General features: G+C 43.5%; 1 protein-coding gene and 1 long non-coding RNA gene across 3 annotated transcripts in view; one reads left to right on the plus strand and one right to left on the minus strand.

The window, feature by feature from the left end:
* Nucleotides 1-22,765, minus strand: part of gfra1b (gdnf family receptor alpha 1b) — a 33,167-nt gene extending 10,402 nt beyond the window's left edge. Inside the window, exons 1-8 of the mRNA XM_056577068.1 lie at nucleotides 22,718-22,765; nucleotides 22,199-22,404; nucleotides 21,269-21,577; nucleotides 20,497-20,580; nucleotides 4,345-4,523; nucleotides 2,174-2,346; nucleotides 1,115-1,224; nucleotides 22-156 (exon numbers count right to left, since the gene is read on the minus strand). Of these exons, the coding sequence (XP_056433043.1) occupies nucleotides 22-156; nucleotides 1,115-1,224; nucleotides 2,174-2,346; nucleotides 4,345-4,523; nucleotides 20,497-20,580; nucleotides 21,269-21,577; nucleotides 22,199-22,238 (1,030 nt within the window). The 5' untranslated portion in view covers nucleotides 22,239-22,404; nucleotides 22,718-22,765. The remainder of the gene's footprint in view (nucleotides 1-21; nucleotides 157-1,114; nucleotides 1,225-2,173; nucleotides 2,347-4,344; nucleotides 4,524-20,496; nucleotides 20,581-21,268; nucleotides 21,578-22,198; nucleotides 22,405-22,717) is intronic.
* The window catches only part of LOC130371329 (uncharacterized), a 53,540-nt gene continuing 45,070 nt past the window's right edge, over nucleotides 15,915-24,384 (plus strand). For both annotated transcript variants that reach the window (XR_008893183.1, XR_008893184.1), the window contains exons 1-2: nucleotides 15,915-15,994; nucleotides 21,960-22,166. This is a non-coding gene — a long non-coding RNA (uncharacterized LOC130371329). The remainder of the gene's footprint in view (nucleotides 15,995-21,959; nucleotides 22,167-24,384) is intronic.

A 24,384-nucleotide genomic window follows, 5' to 3' on the forward strand; every position in this document is an offset into this window, starting at 1 on the left:
TGAGAACACAGAGAGACGTACGCAGGCAGCGGTTGGTGGTGAACAGGTCGGAGAACTTGTCGCACTCGGCACGGTTGTTCCCGCTGCTGGCGCAGTCACACCAGGGGGAGGGGCTGAGGCCCAAGGCCCGCTGGTAGTTGGGGGTCATCACCGTACCTGGGGAGGGGGAGGGGGAGGGGGAGGGGGAGGGGGAGGGGGGTTAGATCTCAGGGGTTCCACACTCTTTTTTTGGGCATATTCATTGAAAGAAGTGGAGGACCGGTAGTCAATTTTAATGCCTTAATTTGAGGATGCATCATTTTAATATAAACAAAGGAGGTTTTCCAAGATGGTTTATCTGCCATATTCACAACAATTAAAGCAACATCCATGAAATGCTTGAGCCTCAGGCTTCCTTCAACAATAAAATTATATAGAAACTAAAATTTATAAGAGTAACACTAGAAAGGTCCCTTGAGACTTGAATAAAGACAATAGTAGTGCAAAGACACAGTGCATTTACAGTGCTTGATTAAGAGTGGTTTAGTTGCAGGGGTTTAGTCCCGACCGGCTCCAGTCCGTGAACCGGGGGTTGGGTACTACTGCTCTAGCACACCAAAAATGTGCTTCCCCTCCCCCGCCCAAGACGTTTACATTTCTCAATCTATTTAAATTACTTGATTTTATATTCTAATTAAATAATATGATGTATATTTAATAATATATATAAATCATAATTCAGGAAATCTACTTTACTCAACGTTGATCATAATGCCTCGAATAAAAAATACTCAAACGACTTGAAATTGTTTGTTATAGTGTTTTTATCCCAAAAAACTGCACCGCCTAGTTGTATTTGTTTACGGGCCAGTCTTTGCCTCTCCGATATGGTGACGCATTGACAAATGATCCAAAGGAAAATGCTTTGTATAGGTCTATGGGGATGCCAGTTCCCATAATTAACATAATGAGCCACACCTGTGTTCACCCCTACTACGACACCTCTGTGATAAAGGCCTATTAGTCAAGTGACAGACACAACCCATTTCCTATGTTCTTTTGCTGGAGTCTAGTTCCACTGAACCAACAGTGAGTGAGGCATGGACAGAGAAGCTCAGTGTGAGTCCAGTCTTACCGATGAGCCCAGAGTAGGACAGGAGACAGTCTGCGTAGTTCTCCCTCAGACACCCCGACACAGAGTGGGCCTCTGGCTGGCAGTTACTGATGAAGTCAGCCAGTCTGGACCTGGAACGACACACACACACACACACACACACACACACACACACACACACACACACACACACACACACACACACACACACACACACACACACACACACACACACACACACACACACACACACACACACACACACACACACACACACACCTTCAACAATCTAGATGGTACGAAATATATTGATATTTGAACACTAATGCCCAAGAGCCTGTGAAACACAAAATAAGAGCTCAATGTGTAAACACTTTTGATGGCACCTGGGTATTATTCAGGCCAATTAAATTGTAGCATTTTCTTTTTTCTTTACATCTTCAGTGCAGCAGTGCATAGGCTGATGTTGAAAACTAGCAATACACTAATAGTATACTAGTGTTCTAATATGCAAATCTCCTCTTTAAAATAGAGTCATCAACCAAGACTTACACTACCTACACAGATCGTGTGTGTGTGTATGTGTGTGTGTATGTGTGTGTGTGTGTGTGTGTGGTGGTGGGGGTGTGTGTGCGTGCGTGCGTGCATGCGCGTGTGTGTGTGGGTGTAGGGTTGTGCGTGCGTGCCTTTGTGTGTGTGCTTGTTTCTGCGTGTGTGTGTGTGTGCGTGCATGCGTGTGTGTGTGTGTGTGCATGTGTATGCATACCTGCAGATGTACCTGGTCTTGCAGGCGTTCTGCAGGGACATGTGTGTGTGTGTGTGTGTGTGTGTGTGTGTGTGTGTGTGTGCACCTGTGTGTGTGTGTGTGTGTGTGTGTGTGCGACGTGCATACCTGCAGATGTAGCTGGTCTTGCAGGCGTTCAGCAGGGACATGTGTGTGTGTGCGCCTGTGTGTGTGTGTGTGTGTGTGTGTGTGTGCGTGCGTACCTGCAGATGTAGTTGGTCTTGCAGGCGTTCAGCAGGGACATGTGTGTGTGTGAACCTGTGTGCGCCTGTGTGTGTGCGTGCGTGCGTGCGTACCTGCAGATGTAGTTGGTCTTGCAGGCGTTCTGCAGGGACATGCAGTTTGGCTTGTCGCGGTCCTCGTAGGAGCAGATGGGGACGATGGTCTGGCGCCGGCGCTCCTCGCATGCTGATTGGTCGCCTGCCGGGCATGAGCAGTACAACATGCCGTAGCTGTGCTTGGCCGGTACCTGGAGGGGAGGAGGGGGGGGGGGATAAGAGGGGGGAAATACAGGGAGGGACGGATGGATAAGGGGAGGTTGAAGGATAGACAGAGCGGAAGGAAAGAGAGAGAAAGGAAAGGGGATGAGATTGTTGGAGGAAGACAAAGGGGAGAGAGAGAGAAGATAAGGTGAGAGTTGGAACTTGGAAGGTGAGAAATAAGTAGAATTAGTAGAGATTCTGGACAGGACATAAGTGAAGTGTTGGACTGGTGATGTGTTACAGTACAATATATCAGAGAGTGTTGGGGATTTTAGATCTTCCGATCTACACTGTGTGACATGTTAATCATGTCACGGGGGTTACTTGGGGTCTGGTCATGCGGTCTGTGTCAACCAATGGCAGGAGATCTCAATGTGAACAGGATGAAATGTCAAGCTCTTCTAAATTCAGCCTTCATTTCATTGACTCTTCTGCCAAATGACTTAATGCAATACAATTTAGAAAAGAAGAATGCATGAGCACCAACCTCTTGCTTTGAAAAGTTTTGAATTGAGAGAAAAGGAGGTCAAAGAGAGAGTTTTAAGCCCCTTCAAGAAGAAGAAGTTGTGTTTTACTAATATTTACGAGCTATTTTTTTGCTTTGTCACCGAGCTGTCACACGACCGTTTGTATTGAGGAGAAAATGAGACGTAGCGATCTATGAGAAAATCCGTTAGCAAGACAAGCTATCAGTATCTGGGAAAATTGTTGCTCTTTTGTCACTTTCCGTCTCTCGGGCATAAATTGCTCTGTCAGTGCTGACAAGCATTGGAATTATATAAAAAGAGTGTTTATTCACAACATGGTCTTATTTGTTTACGTCACATGAAATAAAATCCATCACTGTGACATTGATGCATACGGGTGAGCGGTCTTGAAACGCTGTGCTTGCTTTAAGTGGCGGATAACAATTTATCACACAAAAAAGCAACAAAAAAATAAAAATCGGTTCCCATATTTATCTATCGGAGAGTTTGACATCCATCAAAATCTGGGCCTCACTTTAATAAAATCGGTCGTATTTTTCATCCTCTCAATATATTTCGCGAATGCGAAAGCATTTGGGTAATCTCTTCTAACGTATTCGTTAATGTCTTTTCGAGATGGCTTTGGCCTGAGCTGTTTTCGAGTTACACGATTTGTCAAGGAGTCAACAGATTATTATGAGATGACTGCTTAAAGACTAAGTGAGGTGACTTCTGTGATATGAGGCTATACCAGTATAATAGGATATTAAGATGGGAATTATCAAAACAAAGTGTTTCTGCAGGGATCTGGAGCAATACCAAAAACAACATCATTTTTTCTCAAAGTAATCCTTGGTATTATTTTGAGAGAGGTCCTACTGAAGGCTGATTTATATAAATTCTATGTTTGAGTGAGAGAGAGAGCGATAGAGAGAGCGATAGAGAGAGAGAGCGATAGAGAGAGATAGGGAGAGCGAGAGAGAGAGCGAGAGCGATAGAGAGAGATAGGGAGAGAGAGAGGGAGAGAGAGAGGGAGAGAGAGAGAGAGATAGGGAGAGATAGGGAGAGCGAAAGAGAGAGAGAGCGATAGAGAGAGATAGGGAGAGTGAGAGAGAGAGCGAGAGCGATAGAGAGAGAGAGAGAGAGAGAGAAAGAGCGATAGAGCGTTAGAGAGAGAGAGAGAGCGATAGATAGAGCGTTAGAGAGAGAGAGAGAGCGCGGAGAGTGATAGAGAGAGAGATAGGGAGAGCGAGAGAGAGAGCGAGAGCGATAGAGAGAGATAGGGAGAGAGAGAGAGAGAGAGAGCGATAGAGAGAGATAGGGAGAGTGAGAGAGAGAGCGAGAGAGAGAGAGAGAGAGAGAGAGAGAGAGAGAGAGAGCGATAGATAGAGCGTTAGAGAGAGAGAGAGAGCGCGGAGAGTGATAGAGAGATACAGCGATAGAGTGAGAGCGATAGAGAGAGACCCAGACGCAGCCGTAAGTAACGGGCCGTGAAACAGCGGCGGGGGCGGTGATTACCTTGTCAAAGAACTGTCGCAGGGCCTTGTGGCACTTGCGCTTGTTGCAGACCTCGGACACAGACACGCGGCTGGTGCAGGGGTTGATGTACGCCGAGCGGTAACGCTTGCACGTGTCGTTCAGATTGCAGGCCTTGGCCGCACTCAGGCAGCTGTTCTCCTTGGCCGAGGCCGGCTCGCCTGGGGGGGGGGGGGGGAGAGGGGGGAGAGGGGGGGAGAGTGATGGAGGAGACGGAGAGAGGGGAGTGAGAAGGAGAGATAGATGGATTGGTGGAGGAAGAGAGGTGGGGAGAGGTTGGGCATGAAGGGAGGGATGGAGGGGAACAGGGGGAGACAGTGAGGGGGGGGGGGGGGAGGGAGGAGGAATGAGGGATGGAGAGAGGGATGATGAGAGGGAGATGAGGAGGCAGCGAGAAGGGGAGGTCAATAGAGAGTAATTAGAGGGGATAGAGGGGTGAGGGAGAGGGATGTGAAGGGAAGAAAGAGAGGAGGGGAGGGGGATGAGAATAGTGAAGTGACTTTTGAAGTGTCACTTTGAACAGCTGGTAGATACTGCTGTTTCTTCATATCTCCAAGGTACAAAGAGGGTTGTTATTAGGAACCGGCGTCCACACAACACAACCTATAAGTATCGGCTGACAGACTGAAACGCTTTGTTTACTTTGAAAAACTTAGCCATTGTCAGATACTTTTGTAATGCCTCTGGAAACGCACACACACACACACACACACACACACACACACACACACACACACACACACACACACACACACACACACACACACACACACACACACACACACACACACACACACACACTCATTCAGTTTTCCATTCGGGAAGACAGGCTGAATTTGTATTTTTCAGACCTTTCACACCCTTTCAGCTTTGTCTGGTTAGACTGGGGAGGTCTGTGAGCTGTGTCTCGTGTTTAAATCAACGGGACACATTTTGGGGTTTTATTTCCCCCCCTAAAAGCACCAGCTGTTCTTGAAAGACGCAAAAATCCCATTTCTGAGTTTTACTGATGTTTCTTCAGGCGACAAAATCTTGGTTTAAAAAAAAATAAAAACAGCAGCTGTTTAAAGCTGCGTCGAAAGAATAAAGTCCCCACAGAACCGAAGCGTTTTTTTATTTCCTATTCAGGTGTTTATTTAGTGACAAAACAGATGGGCGCTCAGAACAGCACTGGAAGGTGATTTAAGAAGTCATAGTGAGTGGTCAACCATATGTGAAGAATTTAAACAGAAGATTGCACCGGCATTCATAAGACTAGAGAACTCCTGTTGTGGGCAACAAGTTCCTCTGTGTTCATTATGACGTCTCGTTTCATTAATTTTCCTTCCTTGGAAAGGAAGATTTAAATAAAGAATTGCGCACCTGAGTGCAGCCAGGTTTTTGCTTATACTTTGTGATGAGGTGCCTGCTTGTTTAGATTTCAGCAGGGAAAACAGTGCTATCATTTTATAATTTTCAGGTCACCTGACTTTGTAATGTGAATCCAAACACTGCACCCTGCACAGCTGAGATCAAGGATGAGGAGCGCAGTTGTGAGGTCGTTGCGGCTAATGCTAATGGAAGCTTACACTAATAGATGCTTACTCTAAATGACACTATGTGACGGATTCTTTATATAGTTATGTGTACCACATACAATAATCCTTTATCTTAGCCCAATACAACATAAGGTGTGGGCTTTTTAAATGTTATTGAATTGTGTGTGCAGGTTTGTGTATGTGTTTTAATCTGTGTTGCTAGCTACGGTATTCCTCCACAAAGTTGTCTAATAAAGAAATACCTACCCATTGCAGTTTATGATTATTATTTTCTCAACCCGCGGAGCTCGCTCTCATTGCCCTCATCATTTGCGTGGACAATCAGACCCTACTCATTCCAAAACAATGCTTTATATCCCCCTACAGTGGGCTAATCACCATCACTCCATTAACACTCTCACAAGGCTCCAGTTCTACTGGTAACTGGTAATGTCAGGTCCCTTTTGTCTCTTTAGAACAGACCCTGTCACTAACCCGTCCCTAGATGGTACACCCCAGGGTTCTGGCAATGTCATGAGAGCCACCATTGCCTTGAGTCTGCAGGTTTGTCAGAGTCACACAATGCAATCCAGTTTCCTATTGTAGAGTCTCCTCAACTCCTATTGTTCCTTTTCCCCCGCTGGCTGACTGCCCACATTGAGTGGTCTTCAGGCAAAGTCCTGGGATGGTGATGCATTGCATTGCGTGGTGCGTCTCTCCCCAGTTAAGCCCCGGTAAACTATCTGTTCCTAGCTCGCCCAGTCTGTCGTTTTCTCAGGTAGAGGGCCAAAGTTAGAAATCTCTTGTGTTCTCCCTGTATTTATTGGGATCTGGGCAGTGTTTTTAGCAAGGAAACTGCCTCCCCATAGATCCTATGACTATGCTTTTTATGTTTATTCCAGACCCACCCCTCCAAGAAGAAGTCCTTTTCTCTTTCTGATCCTGAATTCCTTGCCATGGACACCTATGGACACCTACCTAAGACTTCCTGACTGCAGGCATAATTTGACCTTGCTAGTCTACTGCTGGAGCGAAGGGAAGAAGGCCGGAAGCCAGCGTCCTTGCATTGATGATCATGGACTTAAAATTAAAATATAACTGTAAAGAATGTCAAACCACTTCCCTAATAATCACCAGGCTTTCAGAGAAGTCATGCGGCGGTAAAGTCCTGATACATCCAGACCCTTCTCTGCCCTTCATCATAGAGATAGACCCCTCTAATGTTGGCGTAGTAGGAGATGTTTTGTCCCAACGCTCCACTTAAGACCAGAACATGCAGCCCAGTCAGAGGGCTGCAGGACCTTCTAGATATTCTTCTCCAGCCATCTAACCCCAGCTCAGAAAAACTATGATGCTGAGAACCGGGAACTCTTGGTCCTTCAGCTCGCCCTTGAGGAGTGGAGGCATCCATGGTTACCTTTTTGGTATATCCAAGATGCCAAACACGTAAACTCTCACCAGGCCAGGTGGCCAGCTCTCTATTTCATATCGCACTGGGTCCAAGAACCTCAAAGCACTCCCCTGATAGTTTGACCCCTCTGAGAAAGGACAATGTCCTGAAGCAATCTTACCCAGCTATTATACTCTTTGTTTTCTTTTGGACGAAAAGCTTATTAGATCTAGTCTGGCAATCTTGAATCCTTCTCGGTTACTCGGGTTCCCGCTCTTGTTTATATCCAAGTCCGAAGTGCATGACTTCAGACTTGGATCTTGTGTGTGTGTGTGTGTGTGTGTGTGTGTGTGTGTGTGTGTGTGTGTGTGTGTGTGTGTGTGTGTGTGTGTGTGTGTTTGGGGGGGGGGAATGTGTCTAGAAATGTTTAGAAATGTGTATATTTACAGAAGCTACTTACGAGTCACCAGTATAGGGTGGTCTTTGAACCCGTTGTCACACGCTATGAACTCAAGAAGGCAGCAGCAGGTTGCTGTCGGCGGGAGCTGTTAGATACGTCGGCCGCGACCACGATGAGCCACAAACTCAACCTGTCAGCCGTTCCCTCTGAACGGAGCAGAGATCGGTTTGATAAGCTGTGCATTTGTGATTGTATGTGTATGTTTGTTTGTTCTTGCCTGCGTCTGCATTATGTCCATGTGTGTGTTTGTGCGTATGTGTGTGTATTTACTATGTGTTTTTGCTGTATGTGTGTCTTTTTGTATATTTGTAGGATTGTTCATGCCTGTGAATGCATGTGTGTGTGTGTGTGGGTGTGTGTGTGTGTGTGTGTGTTTGTGCGTATGAGTGTGCTATGTGTTTTCGCTTCTGTGTTTCTTCATTGTATAATTGTATGATTGTTCTTGTCTGTGTGTGTGCATTATTTGTGTGTGTGTGTGTGTGTGTGTGTGTGTGTGTGTGTGTGTGTGTGTGTGTGTGTGTGTGTGTGTGTGTGTGTGTGTGTGTGTGTGTGTGTGTGTGTGTGTGTGTGTGTGCGTGCGTGCGTGCGTGCGTGCGTGTGTGTGTGCATGCATGTGGAACACAGAGTTCATAACTGATGTGCTGTCTACCAACCAGCCAGGGTTTTAAATAACTTCACCTTTTATACGCATTTGCATCATTTCAAGGTAACCTTTTGTGAAGAACTTTGGATTCAATAGTGCAATTTGATCTGCAACCTCAGCCGTCTCATTTCCAGTACTTTTGATTATTTGTATCTCCTTTCCTTCCCTGCACCAAATGATCAGAGAAAATAATCCTTCTATATGCAACCTTACCTGTGATACAACTTTGTGTTACTTTTTGTGACCTCACACTCTGAACTTCAAACATTTCCTAGTACATATCATGCTAAAAGAATATATATAAAAAAAGAGTCAACAATAGTATTATCAAAATGTACAAGGCCACCAGTCTATTAAAAAAGCTGCCAACCTATCATATGTTAACGTGTCCTTTTTAGCTTAGAAGAAAAATAAAGAATAACAATGTTGTTAAAGTTTCACCCCGAAACTAGGCTACCAGCTAGCCAATGATATTGAGCCAGTGACGGGCTAACAGTGTAATCTATGGGATTTCACCCATGACCTCTAATAGGTGCGGACAAAAGCCGCCCACCATGTAGTTATTACTATTATTATTATTATTATAACAGTTATTACCCTAATTATGGCTTGCTTGAGGTCCCCCTAAGCAGTGAAAATGAGAATGTGTGCAAGGGGTTTCATGTTAGCCGCTAGTATGTGATGTCATCTCAGATGTTTTCTCCGAGTTTTTTTTACTTACTTACTTCGGGGGATTAAGATACAGTATATGCCTAACAGTGGTTTAAATAGGTCACGTTATCACACACATTCCTGTGAGGGAGAACGCCTTACTCACTATACAGGTTGCGTAGTCCAAATGAACTATTATTTCCTCTTACTAATAAGCATATTCTATAATGCTTCGGTCCCTGTGCTTCATTTGGTTCCATGAGCATAGAACGTTCCACACTTCAAACCAGGCCATGGAATCATTCTGTTATACGACTTCAAATCAAGCACACAAACAATAGTGATGTTAAAAAAGGTGTTTCCGACCCCAACCCCATGTCCCCAGTGTGCCAGTAGGTATCCCTGAGCAACATATTCAACCTGTAACTGCTCCCTAATGATAAATATCTGCAAATCATTGTAAAATGCATTGGATAAAGGCGTTTGATCATTGAATATTCGATGTTCTTTTCCTATTCTTAATTTATAAATACAACTTGTTATTTGAATAAGAATTAAAATCAAACTACTTGTATCCCATAATTCACTCAGACAGTTGATCCGTAAGCCTGGAAGTAATCTGGCCTAATGAGTATTTTGCAGTTTTTAATTATATTAAACCCTACACATGCATGTGAGGAGCATTTGTGGTTCCAGAAGGCGGTCTCTTTATGGCTCATTGAAACCTAATGTTGTTTAACCTCATCCACTCAAAAACTCACACACTACTCACAATAAGGTAATGTCACTTATTACCTTATTATACCTTATTTACATTACCAACTGGTAGCTTTGTGGGTGGCCCTTTTATATTGACAAAGGTAGAATGCTTTGGCAAAACTGTTAAACACAATATAATATAAACTGGTATTAAAATACATATTAATTTGTTAATTTGTAATTCCATTATAAAATTGGAACACCCTGCATGTATAATGGAGTCATATAATAACTTCTGCAAGGCTAACTACCACTTTGCTAACTTTCCTCGGTTAACTGCCGTAGGGCTAATTATAGGCTAGTGAAGAGGCTTTTGTTGCTGACTTCTTGTAGCCACCCTCAATCACAGATTCAAAAAATAAATCAGCTGAATTAGAAACCAGTAGCAAGAGAAAAACCGAAAACCCCCTAGAATGGTAACATGATTATGATTTTATAGTGTGTCTACAAACAGTGACAGTGCACTCAAATATAGAACTTGGAGTGATCTGATTGGCTTGAACCTCCTCTCGGCCTGAGCTCAGGGCTGGTTGTCATCAAAGCAAAAAAGACAGAGAACATGCTTCTTCGATAATTCACTTTCACCATTGACGGTAGACTGATTAATCATTCTGACATTCTCAGGAGCACGAGTCGGTTACCTTTACCTTCCAACATTGTACAGGCTCACTCTCAGAGGACTGCATCTCTGCCTTGGTCTCACTCACCTAACTCATTGTTTTTTTTCTATTGTTTCATCTACGTCCGCCCGGGTCCTATTACCCTCCTAGCCCGCTCTGGGAGGAGGGAGCTGTCCGATAGATCCCACCTCAGAGCAGAGTTTCCCCTCCCACTGGAGAACCTCTTTAAACCTAAACCCCTCAGTTTAAGAACGGGGAGGCTGTGACCGCTCGGAGTGGGGTTCGAGCCCCAACGTCTGAAGTGGACTCGCTCCAGCCATCCCTAATGAGTGTATCCACTATTTCAATGAAAAGTGCTTTGGATAAAGCAGACGACTTAATGACTTTTGAATTACGGAGAGGACATTTTAATTGTAAATCTTCTTTTGGGAGAGAAGGGGCGGGGGCCCCTCGAGGTTTAGAAGTTAGGCCATGAGCAGGGCCACAGATAGTCCCCGTAGAGGGCTTTCCCGTTACTTCACATAACCGAAACCTGAGGAGGATTCCACGTCCCGCGAGAGCAGCAGCTCTATAGATCTATTCATCCGAGAGTCATCAGGCGGGCCCCACACCCTGTCTCTCTCCTTTTTCTTGCACACTCGAATATCTCCATTGCTCCCCACCTTTCCCCCCTTACCAGGGAGCCGTCCGGGGCTGACAGCAGCGACGTCTCCTGGGACTGCACAGTTGGGAGAAGGGTACTAGAGTTACTGGCAGATGAGACGGGTGCGGGTCGGGGGTGTGTGTGGGTGGGCACTGCTTGGATCCGTCAATCCGAAACCGGAGAACCAAGGCATACAGAACGGGGTAGGGGCTGTGGGTTAGACGATGTGACATCCTTGTGATGTAAGGGGAGAGGGGGCGTGGGTCTGTGTGTGTGTGTGTGTGTGTGTGTGTGTGTGTGTGTGTGTGTGTGTGTGTGTGTGTGTGTGTGTGTGTGTGTGTGTGTGTGTGTGTGTGTGTGTGTGTGTGTGTGTGTGTGTGTGTGTTTGTGGTGGGGGTTTGATCCAGTCACATTTACATTTAGGGCATTCAGAAGTCGCCCTTATTCAAAACGACATACAATACAATAAGTACATTTTTCAGAAGAAGGAGGAACCATATATCGCTGTCGGTACAGTAAGGATGGTCATGAAACCAAATGCCAAGCACTGAAGATTGCTAGCTTAACCCATTCCCCATATACAACAAAGATAGCTAGGATAAGATGCTACACAATTAAGTACTATTTTTAAGTGCCAGTACGTACCTCACACAATAAGTGCATACATTAAGTGCCAGGTCGTACGACATACAATAAGTGCGTACATTAATGGCAGGACAGACAGCATACAATAAGTGCGTACATTAAGTGCCAGGACATGCAACATACAATAAGAGTGTACATTAAGTGCCAGGACGTACAACATACAATATGTGCGTTGGAAGGGTTGGCTATGCGGATTCTAGGTGAACTCTGAAGTGAGTCCGGACAAAACAAGTAAGTCAAAACATGCGGCGTGTCCTGCAAATGCGTACATCTACATCCAGTTGTCTCTCGATATAACTTCTTGCAATATTTGACATCGGTCACACGTGATGGACGTGTCTTGATTTTGTGAAAACCGGTGTTCGTTTGATTGGTATAACCCCAAACCTGTTCCTTGATGACCTGTACAATCATAATTAACTGAGGCACTTTTTGAAGTGTATGCTCGATGATTAAATAGTAGAATAGTTTTACAAGTTTGAGAAAAAGGAGCCAGCAGCTGGTAGTTATCCCCTTCATGACAATCTGTGCCGATGTTGAATCAGTTTGACATGGCAAGTAAAACCTTTGGCAGGAGGATGGTGCCTGTTTAAATATTTGATGGGTGCTGCCCTACACCTTCTCAGTGGGTTTTTTTTTTTTTACCATGCTGCCTGAACTCCACCTGCTGAATCATCATACTCTGAGTCTCTACAAACTGATTGTTTGTTTTTGTTTGCTTTTGATAATCCGAGAAGGGAGGAACAAGGCTGCTCCCAGGTCATTGACAAGGGCCATGTGCTTTGTGAGTAGGTTTTGGATGCAACAGCTGTCGGCTGGTTTTGCCGCTTGCGTTCCCCTGACCCTCACCCTTCTCCTTTGAAGAGCCAAGCTTTATCTTCCTTCTTTTTGATCTCCCGACACCGGTAGAAACCAATTTTTTCAGCCAGAAGGCTGCAAATTGACTGCAATTGGATTCCTATTGGCCGTTATTGACATACAATATTCAGATCTCTTCCGTGAGTGGCAACTACTGAGGGGCTATCGACTATCATTTTCTCTTTTGCTGTCTATCATTATTTCCATCCTTTCTAGCATGCAAATAAGTGCTACTGATAAACAAACAATCGATTAAGCGATAACATAAATCCATTTGCTTGTAAACTAGGAAGACTTTCAATAATTGATGTAGCGTCTTGATGACCTCTCAGCGTGGCCCATAATAACCTTTAGAAAAAAATGAAGTGATTATTAAGTGAAATCGAAACCATGGCACAAAATACCTAATCCTTCCAAATATCACAGAAGAATCTTGTTCTAAAATGTGCTTGGAATTGAAAGCACTGTGTGTTGCTACTAAAATATAAATCCATGCCAATATGATTAAATGATATGATAATTAAACCACATCTGTTTGTTAGTCACACGAATGGGTGACAGTAAGTATGGCGTTCTTGTTTTACAGGAATGATACTTAAATAGCTTCTCTTATTACCATTGATTTATGGATAACAGTAACAATTCCAGGAGGCTTATTCAGGCCCATTTCCAGTGGTACAGATCGATCCCATTCTTCTCAGGTTCTCCTCAACACTGATCGAATCTGCAGCGTGTTCTGCAAATACATCTAACTCTACGTTTGGTGAGTTCAGTGACTCCACCCTGCTGCTAGTGCACCAGCCACAAAGTTGAAACACCTTGTCGCGACCCCGGTTCCATTTCAGCCTGCGGACCGGTGCTATGCAGCGTCATTCTCTGCCTCCCAACCCTGTCCTATCTCTCTTCACTCTACACGTCATTCAAAACTCCAATGCCCAAAATACATCAAAACGTCATTCAAGTTTTTTATTCAACACTTTGTACATTATATTCTGAACTGGCAGTTGATTAAGTGGCAAATGTGCCTTCAATGGGCCAAATATGTATTGTTTCCGTTTCTTGTGTCAAAGAATGGTGACGCTCTGTAGCTCCATATTCATGACTCAATTTGAATGTCCGCAGCATACCTGTAACAATCCTAGAGTGAGACGCCTAGCTGGAGCTAAATGCCATTATTCAAAAAACAAGTCCGCTTGGATAAAAGCATTTGTAAAGGACTGAACAGTGAGATAAACAGGGGGAAGAGAACCTGGTTTATTGTGAACAAAAACCTTTTATGTTTAACCCTCAAGGAAGGCTATGGCTGTGTGTTTTTACTTCAGCCGAACACTGAGTGGTTCTCTGTGCCCCGGTGTTTGACTCGATGTGTGTGTTTTAAGGACAATCAGAAATGCCAGACGTAAATTAAATCGAATCACACTCACATATGCTAATATATGCAAATTAGTGGGCGGGTTCAGCTCAAGAGGGAAGAGGTCAGGAACAGGGGGAGTAGGAAGGGGGGTTTGGATTCTGAGATCCTGGGTCGGGCTCAAAGAGATGCCACTTCATCGTTATTAGAGAAGAAATTCAAATCATCATTTGATTAATTCATGTTTCAAGGGTTTATAATATTTATCCAGTGGATCTTTCATAATTTAATCAGTGCATTTGGAACGTTAGGGCCGTGTTCAAAGCAGCTGAGTAGTCATTGAATTAAAAGCTTTAATGATCTAAATGATATATTACGTCTTTATTTACTCATCTATTCTATTCATACCCCCAAGTTATATTTCCATTTTATTTTAGCCCTGCCTGTATGTGTGGGCTGTGACACCTAACCACTAAAGTGTTGCAGCATACAAGGCAAAGTAGTCTCTTTTATAGACTAAGGCGTATTCAATGCTCAACCGTTTAATCAAATATTGTTAGAAAGAAGAGAACACTGGAAATCTTCTGGGATTGGACCCAGCAGGATATGAATTAAAAACAAACTAAAACACAAACACAAGGCCAATGTATCTGGGAATGGTATCTGGGCCTGCAGTTACATGGAAGTAGAAACGTGAAAGATCTGTGACGTATTTTAAGCCGGGGTATCCATTATCATCGTACAGAAACAGAGTTCAAGCATAGACTATATTCACAGAACAATGATAGACCTTTATTTATAGCTGATGGCTGGCTTATAGAAACCATGGCAATAGATCAACGTTATGTTAAAATGGCGACGTATGTAATGCTACAAGTTAAACTGACAAACTGTGAGGTTTATTAAACTACACCCTAAACTAAGGTATACAAAACTACAAAGCTAAAACAACACATATACAGAACTATAGGGCAAACAGCTTTGAGGGTAAACAGCTAAAGAAAAAGTATTTTTGATTCAAAAGTAGATATCCTAATTTGCAGGGGGGTAAACTGAGAACAAAATGCCAATCAATTAGCTTAACAAAAAGAAAAAAAAAACTGTTGTTACAAAACTCATCTTAAAAATCGCTGGATACAAAACTCTAAGGAGGGCAGAGTTTTTTTTATCATTTAAGAATACAAAAGGTAAATTGACCTTCCATGGCAATTTAAAAGAATCCATGGCCAAATGAGCCACAAACAGAGGTCAGTGGCAGTTTAAATGTCAAAGAGTCTAACAGCACATCTTTATTTTGGAAACGTTGGTAGGACTGGGTTGCACTATAGGTTCATATGAATCTGTCCTTTGGAATTGAAAATGCATCACTTATGCAAACCATTTAGAAGTAAGCTGACTGGAGTACTTTAAATTGCAATGACTTTGCAAATTATGTTAACTGTCAGATAGGAGGTTTGAAGAGTTCTTTGTTTGAGCAGACCAAGAAACAATTATTGCCAGAAGGGTCTCGTTTTCAGGGTCTTTCTTTATTTAATTTCCACTTCTTTTATCATTGAAATCATTCAATGTGAATAATTGTATGTAAAAGAAAATCGAATTTGCACTAGACAAAGTACCACACATTCTGTGTGAAGTTTTATCCCCGATGGCTGCACTTTAACCTGGGCATATCTTTGTGCAAGATGCCTTGGCATCTTAATGACTTGTATCTGGATTCCCGGTGGGTCTTAATTACTTGGTAGTTAATTGGAAAAGTACATTCTCCCTATGTTGCCCTCAGGGCCTCATCATGCATGGTTTAACACCATCTATCATTAGCTGCGTTTCCATCTAAAAGGTGATGCATGCGAATCTTTAGAAAGTTCGCAATAAAGTAATTCGAATTAGGTGCGTTTCCATCAAGTGGTTGGAGCGGGTAACTAGTTCTGCCCGGAGGTGGCGCTGTAGGCAAAAAATGTATGCCGTTACGTGGCTGTAATAAATGGTAGAAGTAGAAAAGCTGTCACAAATGTAACAAAAAGCGGTTAGTCCGCCAATAGAGAAGAGTAACAACAAACATGGAAAGAGGAATTCAGCAGCAATTGGTTTCCCTTGGGTAAGTCATAACTGTTCTTTCAGTGAAGTTATCATTGGCTATTTTAACTTCCATCCGTAGACAAAGAAATAGAGAAATTACAATGTAGGCCTACACAGCGGTAGCAAGGGAAATACGTGGACGACTTCGAGTGCCTGACGTATTGGAGAGCACAATTGGATGATGACGTTGCACGTTGATGTCGGCAGGGTTGCTATGGCCGGGTCGTTATGCGGAAATCGGAAAGACTGTCAGTCCTGTGTGTTCAAAGTTCGCTACGAAGGTGGAACACGTATGTCATTTTTTGATTGACATGAGGCTGCTCATTCAGGTATAGCTATGGTTATGATGTGTTAACTGAATCGATGTATACCAAAAGAAAAGTCATGGGTCCTGATGAATTTAAAGAAGCTTTTATGATTTGGCAGTTTCCTTTTATTTATTTTATTTATTTTTTAAAGTTAGGGTTAGGGTTAGGGTTAGGGCGAGGGGCAACCCTCGCCCTAGGCGAGGGGCAGAGGCGAGGGGCAGATGCTTGTGGCCGGTTGTGTTCATGGATTTCTACGTGACACTACATGGGCTGTCCCTGGATGAATGAGTTCTGTGGGTGAAGGGTCCGGTTGTCAGTACACTATCCACTTGGATGAATGAGGATTTCAATGTATTGCTGAAGATCTTCCAGGAGACCAGAGAGAAGTTCCTACAATACAAACCTACATATATTACATATATATATATATATATATATATATATATATATATATATTACCTACAAAGCTCTCCACAACCTAGCCCCCAGTTACCTCTGCGTCCTCCTCCAAGAATACACTCCCTCCCGCTCCCTCCGCTCAACCTCTGCTGGACTACTATGTATCCCCACATCACGACTCACTACAATGGGTGCCCGGTCATTCAGCTGTTCAGCACCCAGGCTCTGGAACTCCCTCCCCCCACACATAAAACAATCAAACACCATTACAACCTTCAAGTCACAACTCAAAACTCACCTATTCAAACTCGCACACAACGTCTAACTGATCACTGTTTTGATTGTTTGTTTGTTTTATTTTGTCTTGTTTTTGTTTTATAAATTTCTTATTTATTATGTTTATTTATTTATTTTTTCCACAATGTTTTTTTTTTTTTTTAAAACGATTTATGATGACTATATGCTCTGTAAGGTGACCTTGGGTGTCTTGAAAGGCGCCACTAAATTAAATGTATTATTATTATTATTATTATTATTATTAATACGACTTTGCCCCACCTTCTAACCTGCCATATGTTTTTTTTTCATTATTTCATCCAATCCGTCATGTAGGAGAAAGACATTAGTATTTTATTCAAACCAGATTTATGCGGTGTAATTGAAGGCCAATTTATCCACATATACCACTACAGAGGCAGGAAGACTGGGGACATAGGAAGGCAGGATAAATGGGAGAGGATCGAAGGTTAACTGATATTTTGGATGAATTGAGATTCATACGCCATCATACACAAGACTTCTACTGAACTACTGCACTATAATTTACAGTGAGCTAACAGCCCTGGCTAAAATGGGTTTTTGTTATAATAATAATAATAACAACCATGATAATAATAATGATGATTGCCCGAGAGTATTTACCAGAAAACAACACGGCAACCACACTGACAGCTCCCACACACATTCATTTCCAGCACCGGCTCTCCCCGGGCTTGGCTAAATTACAGTCCCTGAATGAGGTCACCTTATGGCGAATGGATCAGTGATATCCATCCCGTTAAGTGGATTTATATCTCTACAGTCACCCAGGGCTGTTTAGACCGCTGTAACGTAAATTGGCAACACCCCCTCCCCTCCCCCCTCCCCCATAGCTGGCCACTTCCCGCTCCCCCCCCCCTTAACATTAATTCTACATTCAGCGGAAAGCTGATTGGTCCACCGATGGCTTCATTCTGAGGAGGTAGATCATCCAATTAGTGTGGGGGCGGGGGCCTGAGTTGAGAGCATCACTGACTGGACGGGGATGACTTTGATAGACTGGCGTGTTGCCGGCGAGCGTGGCCCTCTGAATAATTGGCTTGATTATCGGGAGTTTGAACGTCTGCCACGGGTAGGGCGAGAGACGGACGCACGGTGATTTGGCGAAGCTTTAAGCACAGTCTGGGATCGTTGAGTCGTGTCTGCCGTGCCAGCAAAGCATTTGGATTATTAAAGGACTGCGGTGGTTAACCTTGAGGACGTTCGTATGTAATGTATAGGAATGGTGTTGGACATTCATCCAATAACCCCGTCCTTGGCTCTCCTTCTGAAGGACACTGGGGTGGGCAGGGTTTAAAACTAGTTTTACCTTCTCGGACTCGATGTTTCTTCCACAAAGATTTATCATTTTTGGTTCCGTTATAGTTTTGTTTTTCCCAGCATGGCCATCTTGCTCAGTCTTGCTCAGGTATTGCCGTTTGAATAACAATAATCTCTAATCTTAATCCGATCTTCTTTCCCCAGAGACAGAATGTAGAGGGCTGAGATTAGGTGGGTTATCTGATTTTTTTTTTGTGGTCTGACTCGAGTAAACAGATTAAAGTTATACTTTCTTTTCTATTTTAAAACATTGTAAAGGCCAGAGTGTGAAGAGGATTTTTAAAAAAAAAATCAATATTTGTCACTTCATAAACGTTGTTAAATTTCCATCACTTTCTCTTAGACAGTGAATAGGCCTACAGAGATTTTTTTTTTAAGTAGCAGGTAGGGGTTAGGCGGTACAGATACAGGTTCTTAAAGGGCAGGTATGGGTTAGAAAGTTAATACAGAGACAGGTTATTAAGCAGCTGGTAGCGGTAAACAACGTACAGTGACAGGCCATTAAGGTGAATGTAGAAGTTGGACAATACAGACACAGGTCATTTAGGAGCAGGTAGGGGTACTTAATGACCCCTTACAGAGACATACTGTAAGGGGTAAATATCTCAAACAAGTCCTAAGCTATGACCCAACCCTATTTGTTATGGGTGCTTAGCTTGTATCTGTTGTTGTTTCCTTTCACTTCTGTTATACAAATATTAGGAGTTGGTTCATTGAGAAAGAAATAGGTGGTGCTAATCCATCAGGTGGCATTACTGCAGAAGAGGTGGGCGCCGCGAGCTGCTCATTCAAAGAGTGCCAGTCAAAGCTCAAATGAAGGGAATGAAGGCTTGGTGACGGACAGCCCACAAGACACTGGAAATGTAGAGCTTTGAACAGCCGTTATTACAGCTGTGTGCTCTTGGAAGAGTTCTAGTAACAGCCCTCTATGATACAAGCGGAAGTTTAAGTGACATGTAACAATAACGATGAACTAATCATTAAAGGTGACATATTATACCACCAGGGGTGAGTGTGATTAGCACTTATTATACTTTTTTGGTTTTGCAAATTGAACGTATGAAAGCGTATGAAACGTATGAAAACAAGTGGACGGAAAAACAACGTGTCAGCTGGTGATCTCATATCTCAATACAACCGATTGGTGATCATAATGATCAAACAATATTGATCTCCCATCTCCGAGGGGGGAGAGTTCTGAGACGGAAAGAGGTTGTTCTTGTTTTCTCTCAATAGGACATATTTTACTATAACGTTAGCCTCATAGCACAATTGCCCAAGTCATATTTTGGTCGAAGTGGGATATCTAATTTAACACTACTCTCCTAACCTGCTGATTCACTGTGCCTCATTGGCCAATACCTAAGCCAATCAGAGTGCTTCTTAAATTCCATAATCACAATCTGCCAAAGTCATCTATTTGACGTAGGGATTTTCTACGCTGAATACCAGATTATATAAATATCAACATGACTATAAATATGACTTCTAAAAAATAAGATGTTCTGTGGACGGATTATATTAAAGGTTGGGGCCTTTTATGAGCAGAATGAAACTTCAGGGAACATTTCTCTGAGCTCGTATCCAGCTGCATCATTGTGGGGTCACAGTCCGAGGTGTCGTGACTTATTCCTAACAGTTATTCCTAACAGTTATTCCTAACAGTTATTCATGTCTTTTCACAGGCCATGGCTAACCTTCAGTCTCAAAGAAATCCCAGTGAAGTATCAAGACAAATATAGCAATCACAAGCCCTGTTTCCAAAGAAGCCAATTCCACCACAAACACAAACACTTAAGAGAAATAACAACCGTCAAAAGTATAATGGTTTTAGAGCTGGGAGACACACGAGGTTACGACTGCGCTTTGTTTGTCTGTCAGCCGGGGCATAGCGGCGGTTAAAAGCTGCTGTCGCGCTTTAATGGCCGTTTAAAAGCGAGGGCATCAAAGCAAGATGGCGAAAGAGGAACATCTGTCGCCAAATGAAGACGGACACGCAGCAATGAGCCCGGTGACATTGTTGTCTAAATCACGTGTGAATCAAACACACACACACACACACACACACACACACACACACACACACACACACACACACACACACACACACACACACACACACACACACACACACACACACACACACACACACACAGGAATGACAGCGTGTCCTTACCTGATATAATTGGAGCCAGACGAAAGATGTCTGACAAACGACTGTTCACTGGCTCGTACGGGGAGTCTTCCAGCAAATCATTGCCTGCATATAAACAAATCACAAACATAATGAGAGCATTTTAGTGTTTGTGTGTGCGTGTGCCTGTGTGTGCGTGTGTGGGTGTGTGTGTTGACGAGCAGAGCTGGTGGCGTGCATGCCTTGTGTAATCATGCATGCATTTTCTAATTAGCATTTTAACAAAAAAGATTGCTATAGCCAAATATTTGCTCACCCTATAATTAGAATTGTAATGTATGAAATATGCGACTGCATTCCATTGGACAAGGTATATCGACCTTCATAGTGGAATTATCCATTTTTTCCCTGGTCATTCTCCTAGCTGCTTTGACATTGATTAGAGAAACACTTTCTCCATTCCTTTCTGGTCCCCTTGCAGGATGGCAATGTCTAATATCGAAGATGGCATGTAAGGGGACAATTTCAAGATCATCTTTAGACTGAATGTCATCAGTTGGTAGAATAACTATACATGGATAGGAAGGGTCTCGTTTTCATGGCTATAGCAAGTTTCTTTAACCAATTTCCACTACTTTTCTATCAGTGAAATCATTCGATATGAATAATTGTATGAAACAAAAATCTAATTTGCACTTGATAAAGTTCCACTCATTCTGGGTGTAATGGATCTCTGACTACGGGCCAAAAGGAATAGGAATGTTAATTCTTCTGTAACATCCTCATGGCGGATGTTTATGAGGGATGACCGTACCCTGTAAACTCTCGAATATGCTCCAGAAGATGCGCAGGCAGTTTTTCTCCTTCTTCATGCCCCGTCTACACCTGCAGTTGTACAGCGGGCTCTGCTTCATGGCTTCGATGGCGCTCCGGCATTCGCCTTGCGCCTCGGTGCCGGTGACCGCGCTGAAGTTGCTCTCCCTGCCCGCCACGCACTGCCTCATGGTGCGGTACTTGGTGCTGCAGGTGTACTCCTTTAAGCACTGCTCGCTGGCTTTTACGCAGTCCAGCCGGCTGGCGGCTCGGGACGGCGTGCCGTCGCCCTTCAGAGTGGATATCATATCTGGTTGGGGAGTTAAAGTAGCATAAGTAGCATATCGTTAAAGTAGCATACGTTTTTGAGGTCATCCTTTTCACTGCAAGGGATTAGAATATAACGTGTATTCTTCGCATAATTATGTGCTTGGGGACAACATTCCTCAACACCAAAACAAAGAATTTCCCCAAGTTTAGCCAACATGGGTAGCAGAAAAAAACACAACAGTCCAACTAGTAAACCTAATATTTCCAGCCAACTATAATAACATTTTCATTATGAATGTACCCCAGGTGTGAAGCGAGCCTGGTTACTCCGGCACGGAGAGCGCGTGCGTTTGACGACGCGTAAATAATGTTTTACCCTAATGTAACATCCTTATGTTTTTTTCTGGTGCTATTATCCAAAGTCATCCACACAGGGAGACAGTCAGCTCGCCAGGAGCCGTCAGAGTTCAGCGTCTTGCCTGGGGGACACCAGGGAAACCTCGAGACTCAGGAGGAGCCGGGGATCGTACCAGCAACCTTTCGGTTACCATCAACCCACTCTACCTCCGGAGCAACCGTCGCCCCAACGCGCGTCCATGTGGTACGCGTCCAGACGCGTGGACATGCAGGTATACGATACAATATAAGAACACGGGCTTACCCAAGTAGGAGAATACAATCAGAAAAGTTGCCAAAATCATCGCGCCTTGAGGTCCAGATCGCGTGCAGGGCAGTTTAGAGTTGTTGTCTCCGAGTGGTCCGCGTGCGGCGCTCACGTCTCACATCATCCGGGCGCGAGAGGTGAAGCATCCTTTTAGGTCCAAGCGCAACAATTAGGCGTCCTGCTCCCGCGCTGGGGGTTCGGATCTGGAGGCACGAGATCACCGCATGGACACTTTCACTATGGTACAGCGGAGAGTCAAAAGTGATGCGCAACAAAAGAAGAGCTAGTTTAGAAAGCGATGAGCAGAGCTGACCGAATCCGTCAGGCAGGACAAGTACCCAGCATTTAACTCCGAGTAGTTGTCCCGAGACCTCCGGTAGCTTACCCACACCGGACAGGGAAATGTATTGACTCCGAGGCAGGAGGTGTCCCCTTGGATATTGTTCAATGACACGCGGGGGGCTTTCACCTGAGGAAAATCACTTGAATGATTTATAACTTGATATTAATCCTCACCACTATTATGAGTTGTTGTTTATTTATTTTTTCCTACATCCAAATCCGTCTAAATATAAAAATATATTCCTCGTTCAGGAAGTTGGTGATGCGTTGCGACGGGGTTGATGGTGTTGCCGTTTGATCCTCACTGGGTTGCGCTTCATTCCGATGAAGTGAGCCTTTCGACGTCTGACGTCACGAGGGGTTACATGACGCAACTGCCGGGCGCACACATAATGGCCCAACGTCAAAACATGAATGACAAAGAATTAGATCCTCAATAAGCCTACCAGTAGTTTCTTAAAATAGATGACAGTTGATTAATATTTTCATTTTAATTCATTGTTGCATTTGTTTTCATAAATTATTTAAAAACAGTTAAGGATAATAGCCTCTATGTGATGGTCAAACCTGCACTTAAGTTTCCTTTTATGTAACTTTGTTGTGACAGTGAGGTCTACTCATGAAAACAAATCCCAATGAATAGGACTACTGGGCAATATAGGCGGTTTACTGTATGTCTGTTGCAAAGAAAATTAGTCCAATATAAATTCTCAGTGAAAAAGTGGTGTGTACAATCCATCTCTAGACCGATCTTCAGATCTGCCCCATTAAGCTTCTTTGGGCCACCTGGTCGGCCTACTCAGTGGCTTCCCAGAGGAATATTCAATGTGTGTGGTAAAAATGTGTCCCCATGTGCACCGCCAGAGAAAAAATTGAAACCCTTCGGGAAAAGTCTAAGTAAGTCAAGTAGTTCTGGATCACACCAGGCTTAACTTAACCCAAACAAGACGATTAGGGAATACTCACACCGATCAAGGAGCTGTTGTTGAAACACTCAAAGGCGACCAAAGAAAAGGGCAGGATTTGACTGAGAGCTTCCTTTGAGTTGCAGTCGCCAGAGTCGCACTGTAAGGCGGTCTCAAGTGTATAATAGTTCTTCAAAGATTAGCCATGGCGTTAATGAATACATAATCCATCCCTAAGGAAATCCCAGTAGAAGCGGAAGCAAAACGGAAGTTATGGATAGAGAAAATCAGAAATTGAGGGTGATTATTGAACAGGCTAAAACCATATTAAAAAATAATGTTAGGATTTCTGAAGTATATATATTAGTTTGAAGACAACGTCAAGCTAGGCTTTAGGTTCAAGTTATTCATGTTTAGATACTTTTCGATTGATGGTGTTGTTTAGGTTTTAGATTAGAGAGGGCTGAGTTTATGGCCTTTTAGGTTGTAGATAGATTAGGGATGGTTGTATTGGGTAGGCTTATTATGTAACAGATGGTTTAGTTGTGAGTTATATAACCTAAACTTAACCATCCTAAACCGACCAATCTAACCTGATACCTAAACTAGTAATGGTTCTGCAAATGCCTATTAGTCAGGATCTTGGGGAAGACGACTCACCATTGTAGGCCTTATGGTGTGTTCCAGATGCCTCAGGCACTAGCCTTCCGAGTGGGAAGTGGGGAAATCTCCCAGATTTCTTGCGGCATTTCACGGAGGCACGCCCCCTTTTGGTCTGGCCCCCTCGGAATTCTGGGAGTATACCGAGTTCAATGATGACCCTCTCAACAAAAATGTCTGCACCCGTAAAGAGATTTTTTTCTTTGCATTTGTACAACGTTGGTCATTTTAATCTTGATTTTAAATGCTCTTACACACGTGATAACATTGCTTATT

Source organism: Gadus chalcogrammus, chromosome 18, assembly GCF_026213295.1.
Source record: "Gadus chalcogrammus isolate NIFS_2021 chromosome 18, NIFS_Gcha_1.0, whole genome shotgun sequence".
Classification (NCBI taxonomy): Eukaryota; Metazoa; Chordata; class Actinopteri; order Gadiformes; family Gadidae; genus Gadus; species Gadus chalcogrammus.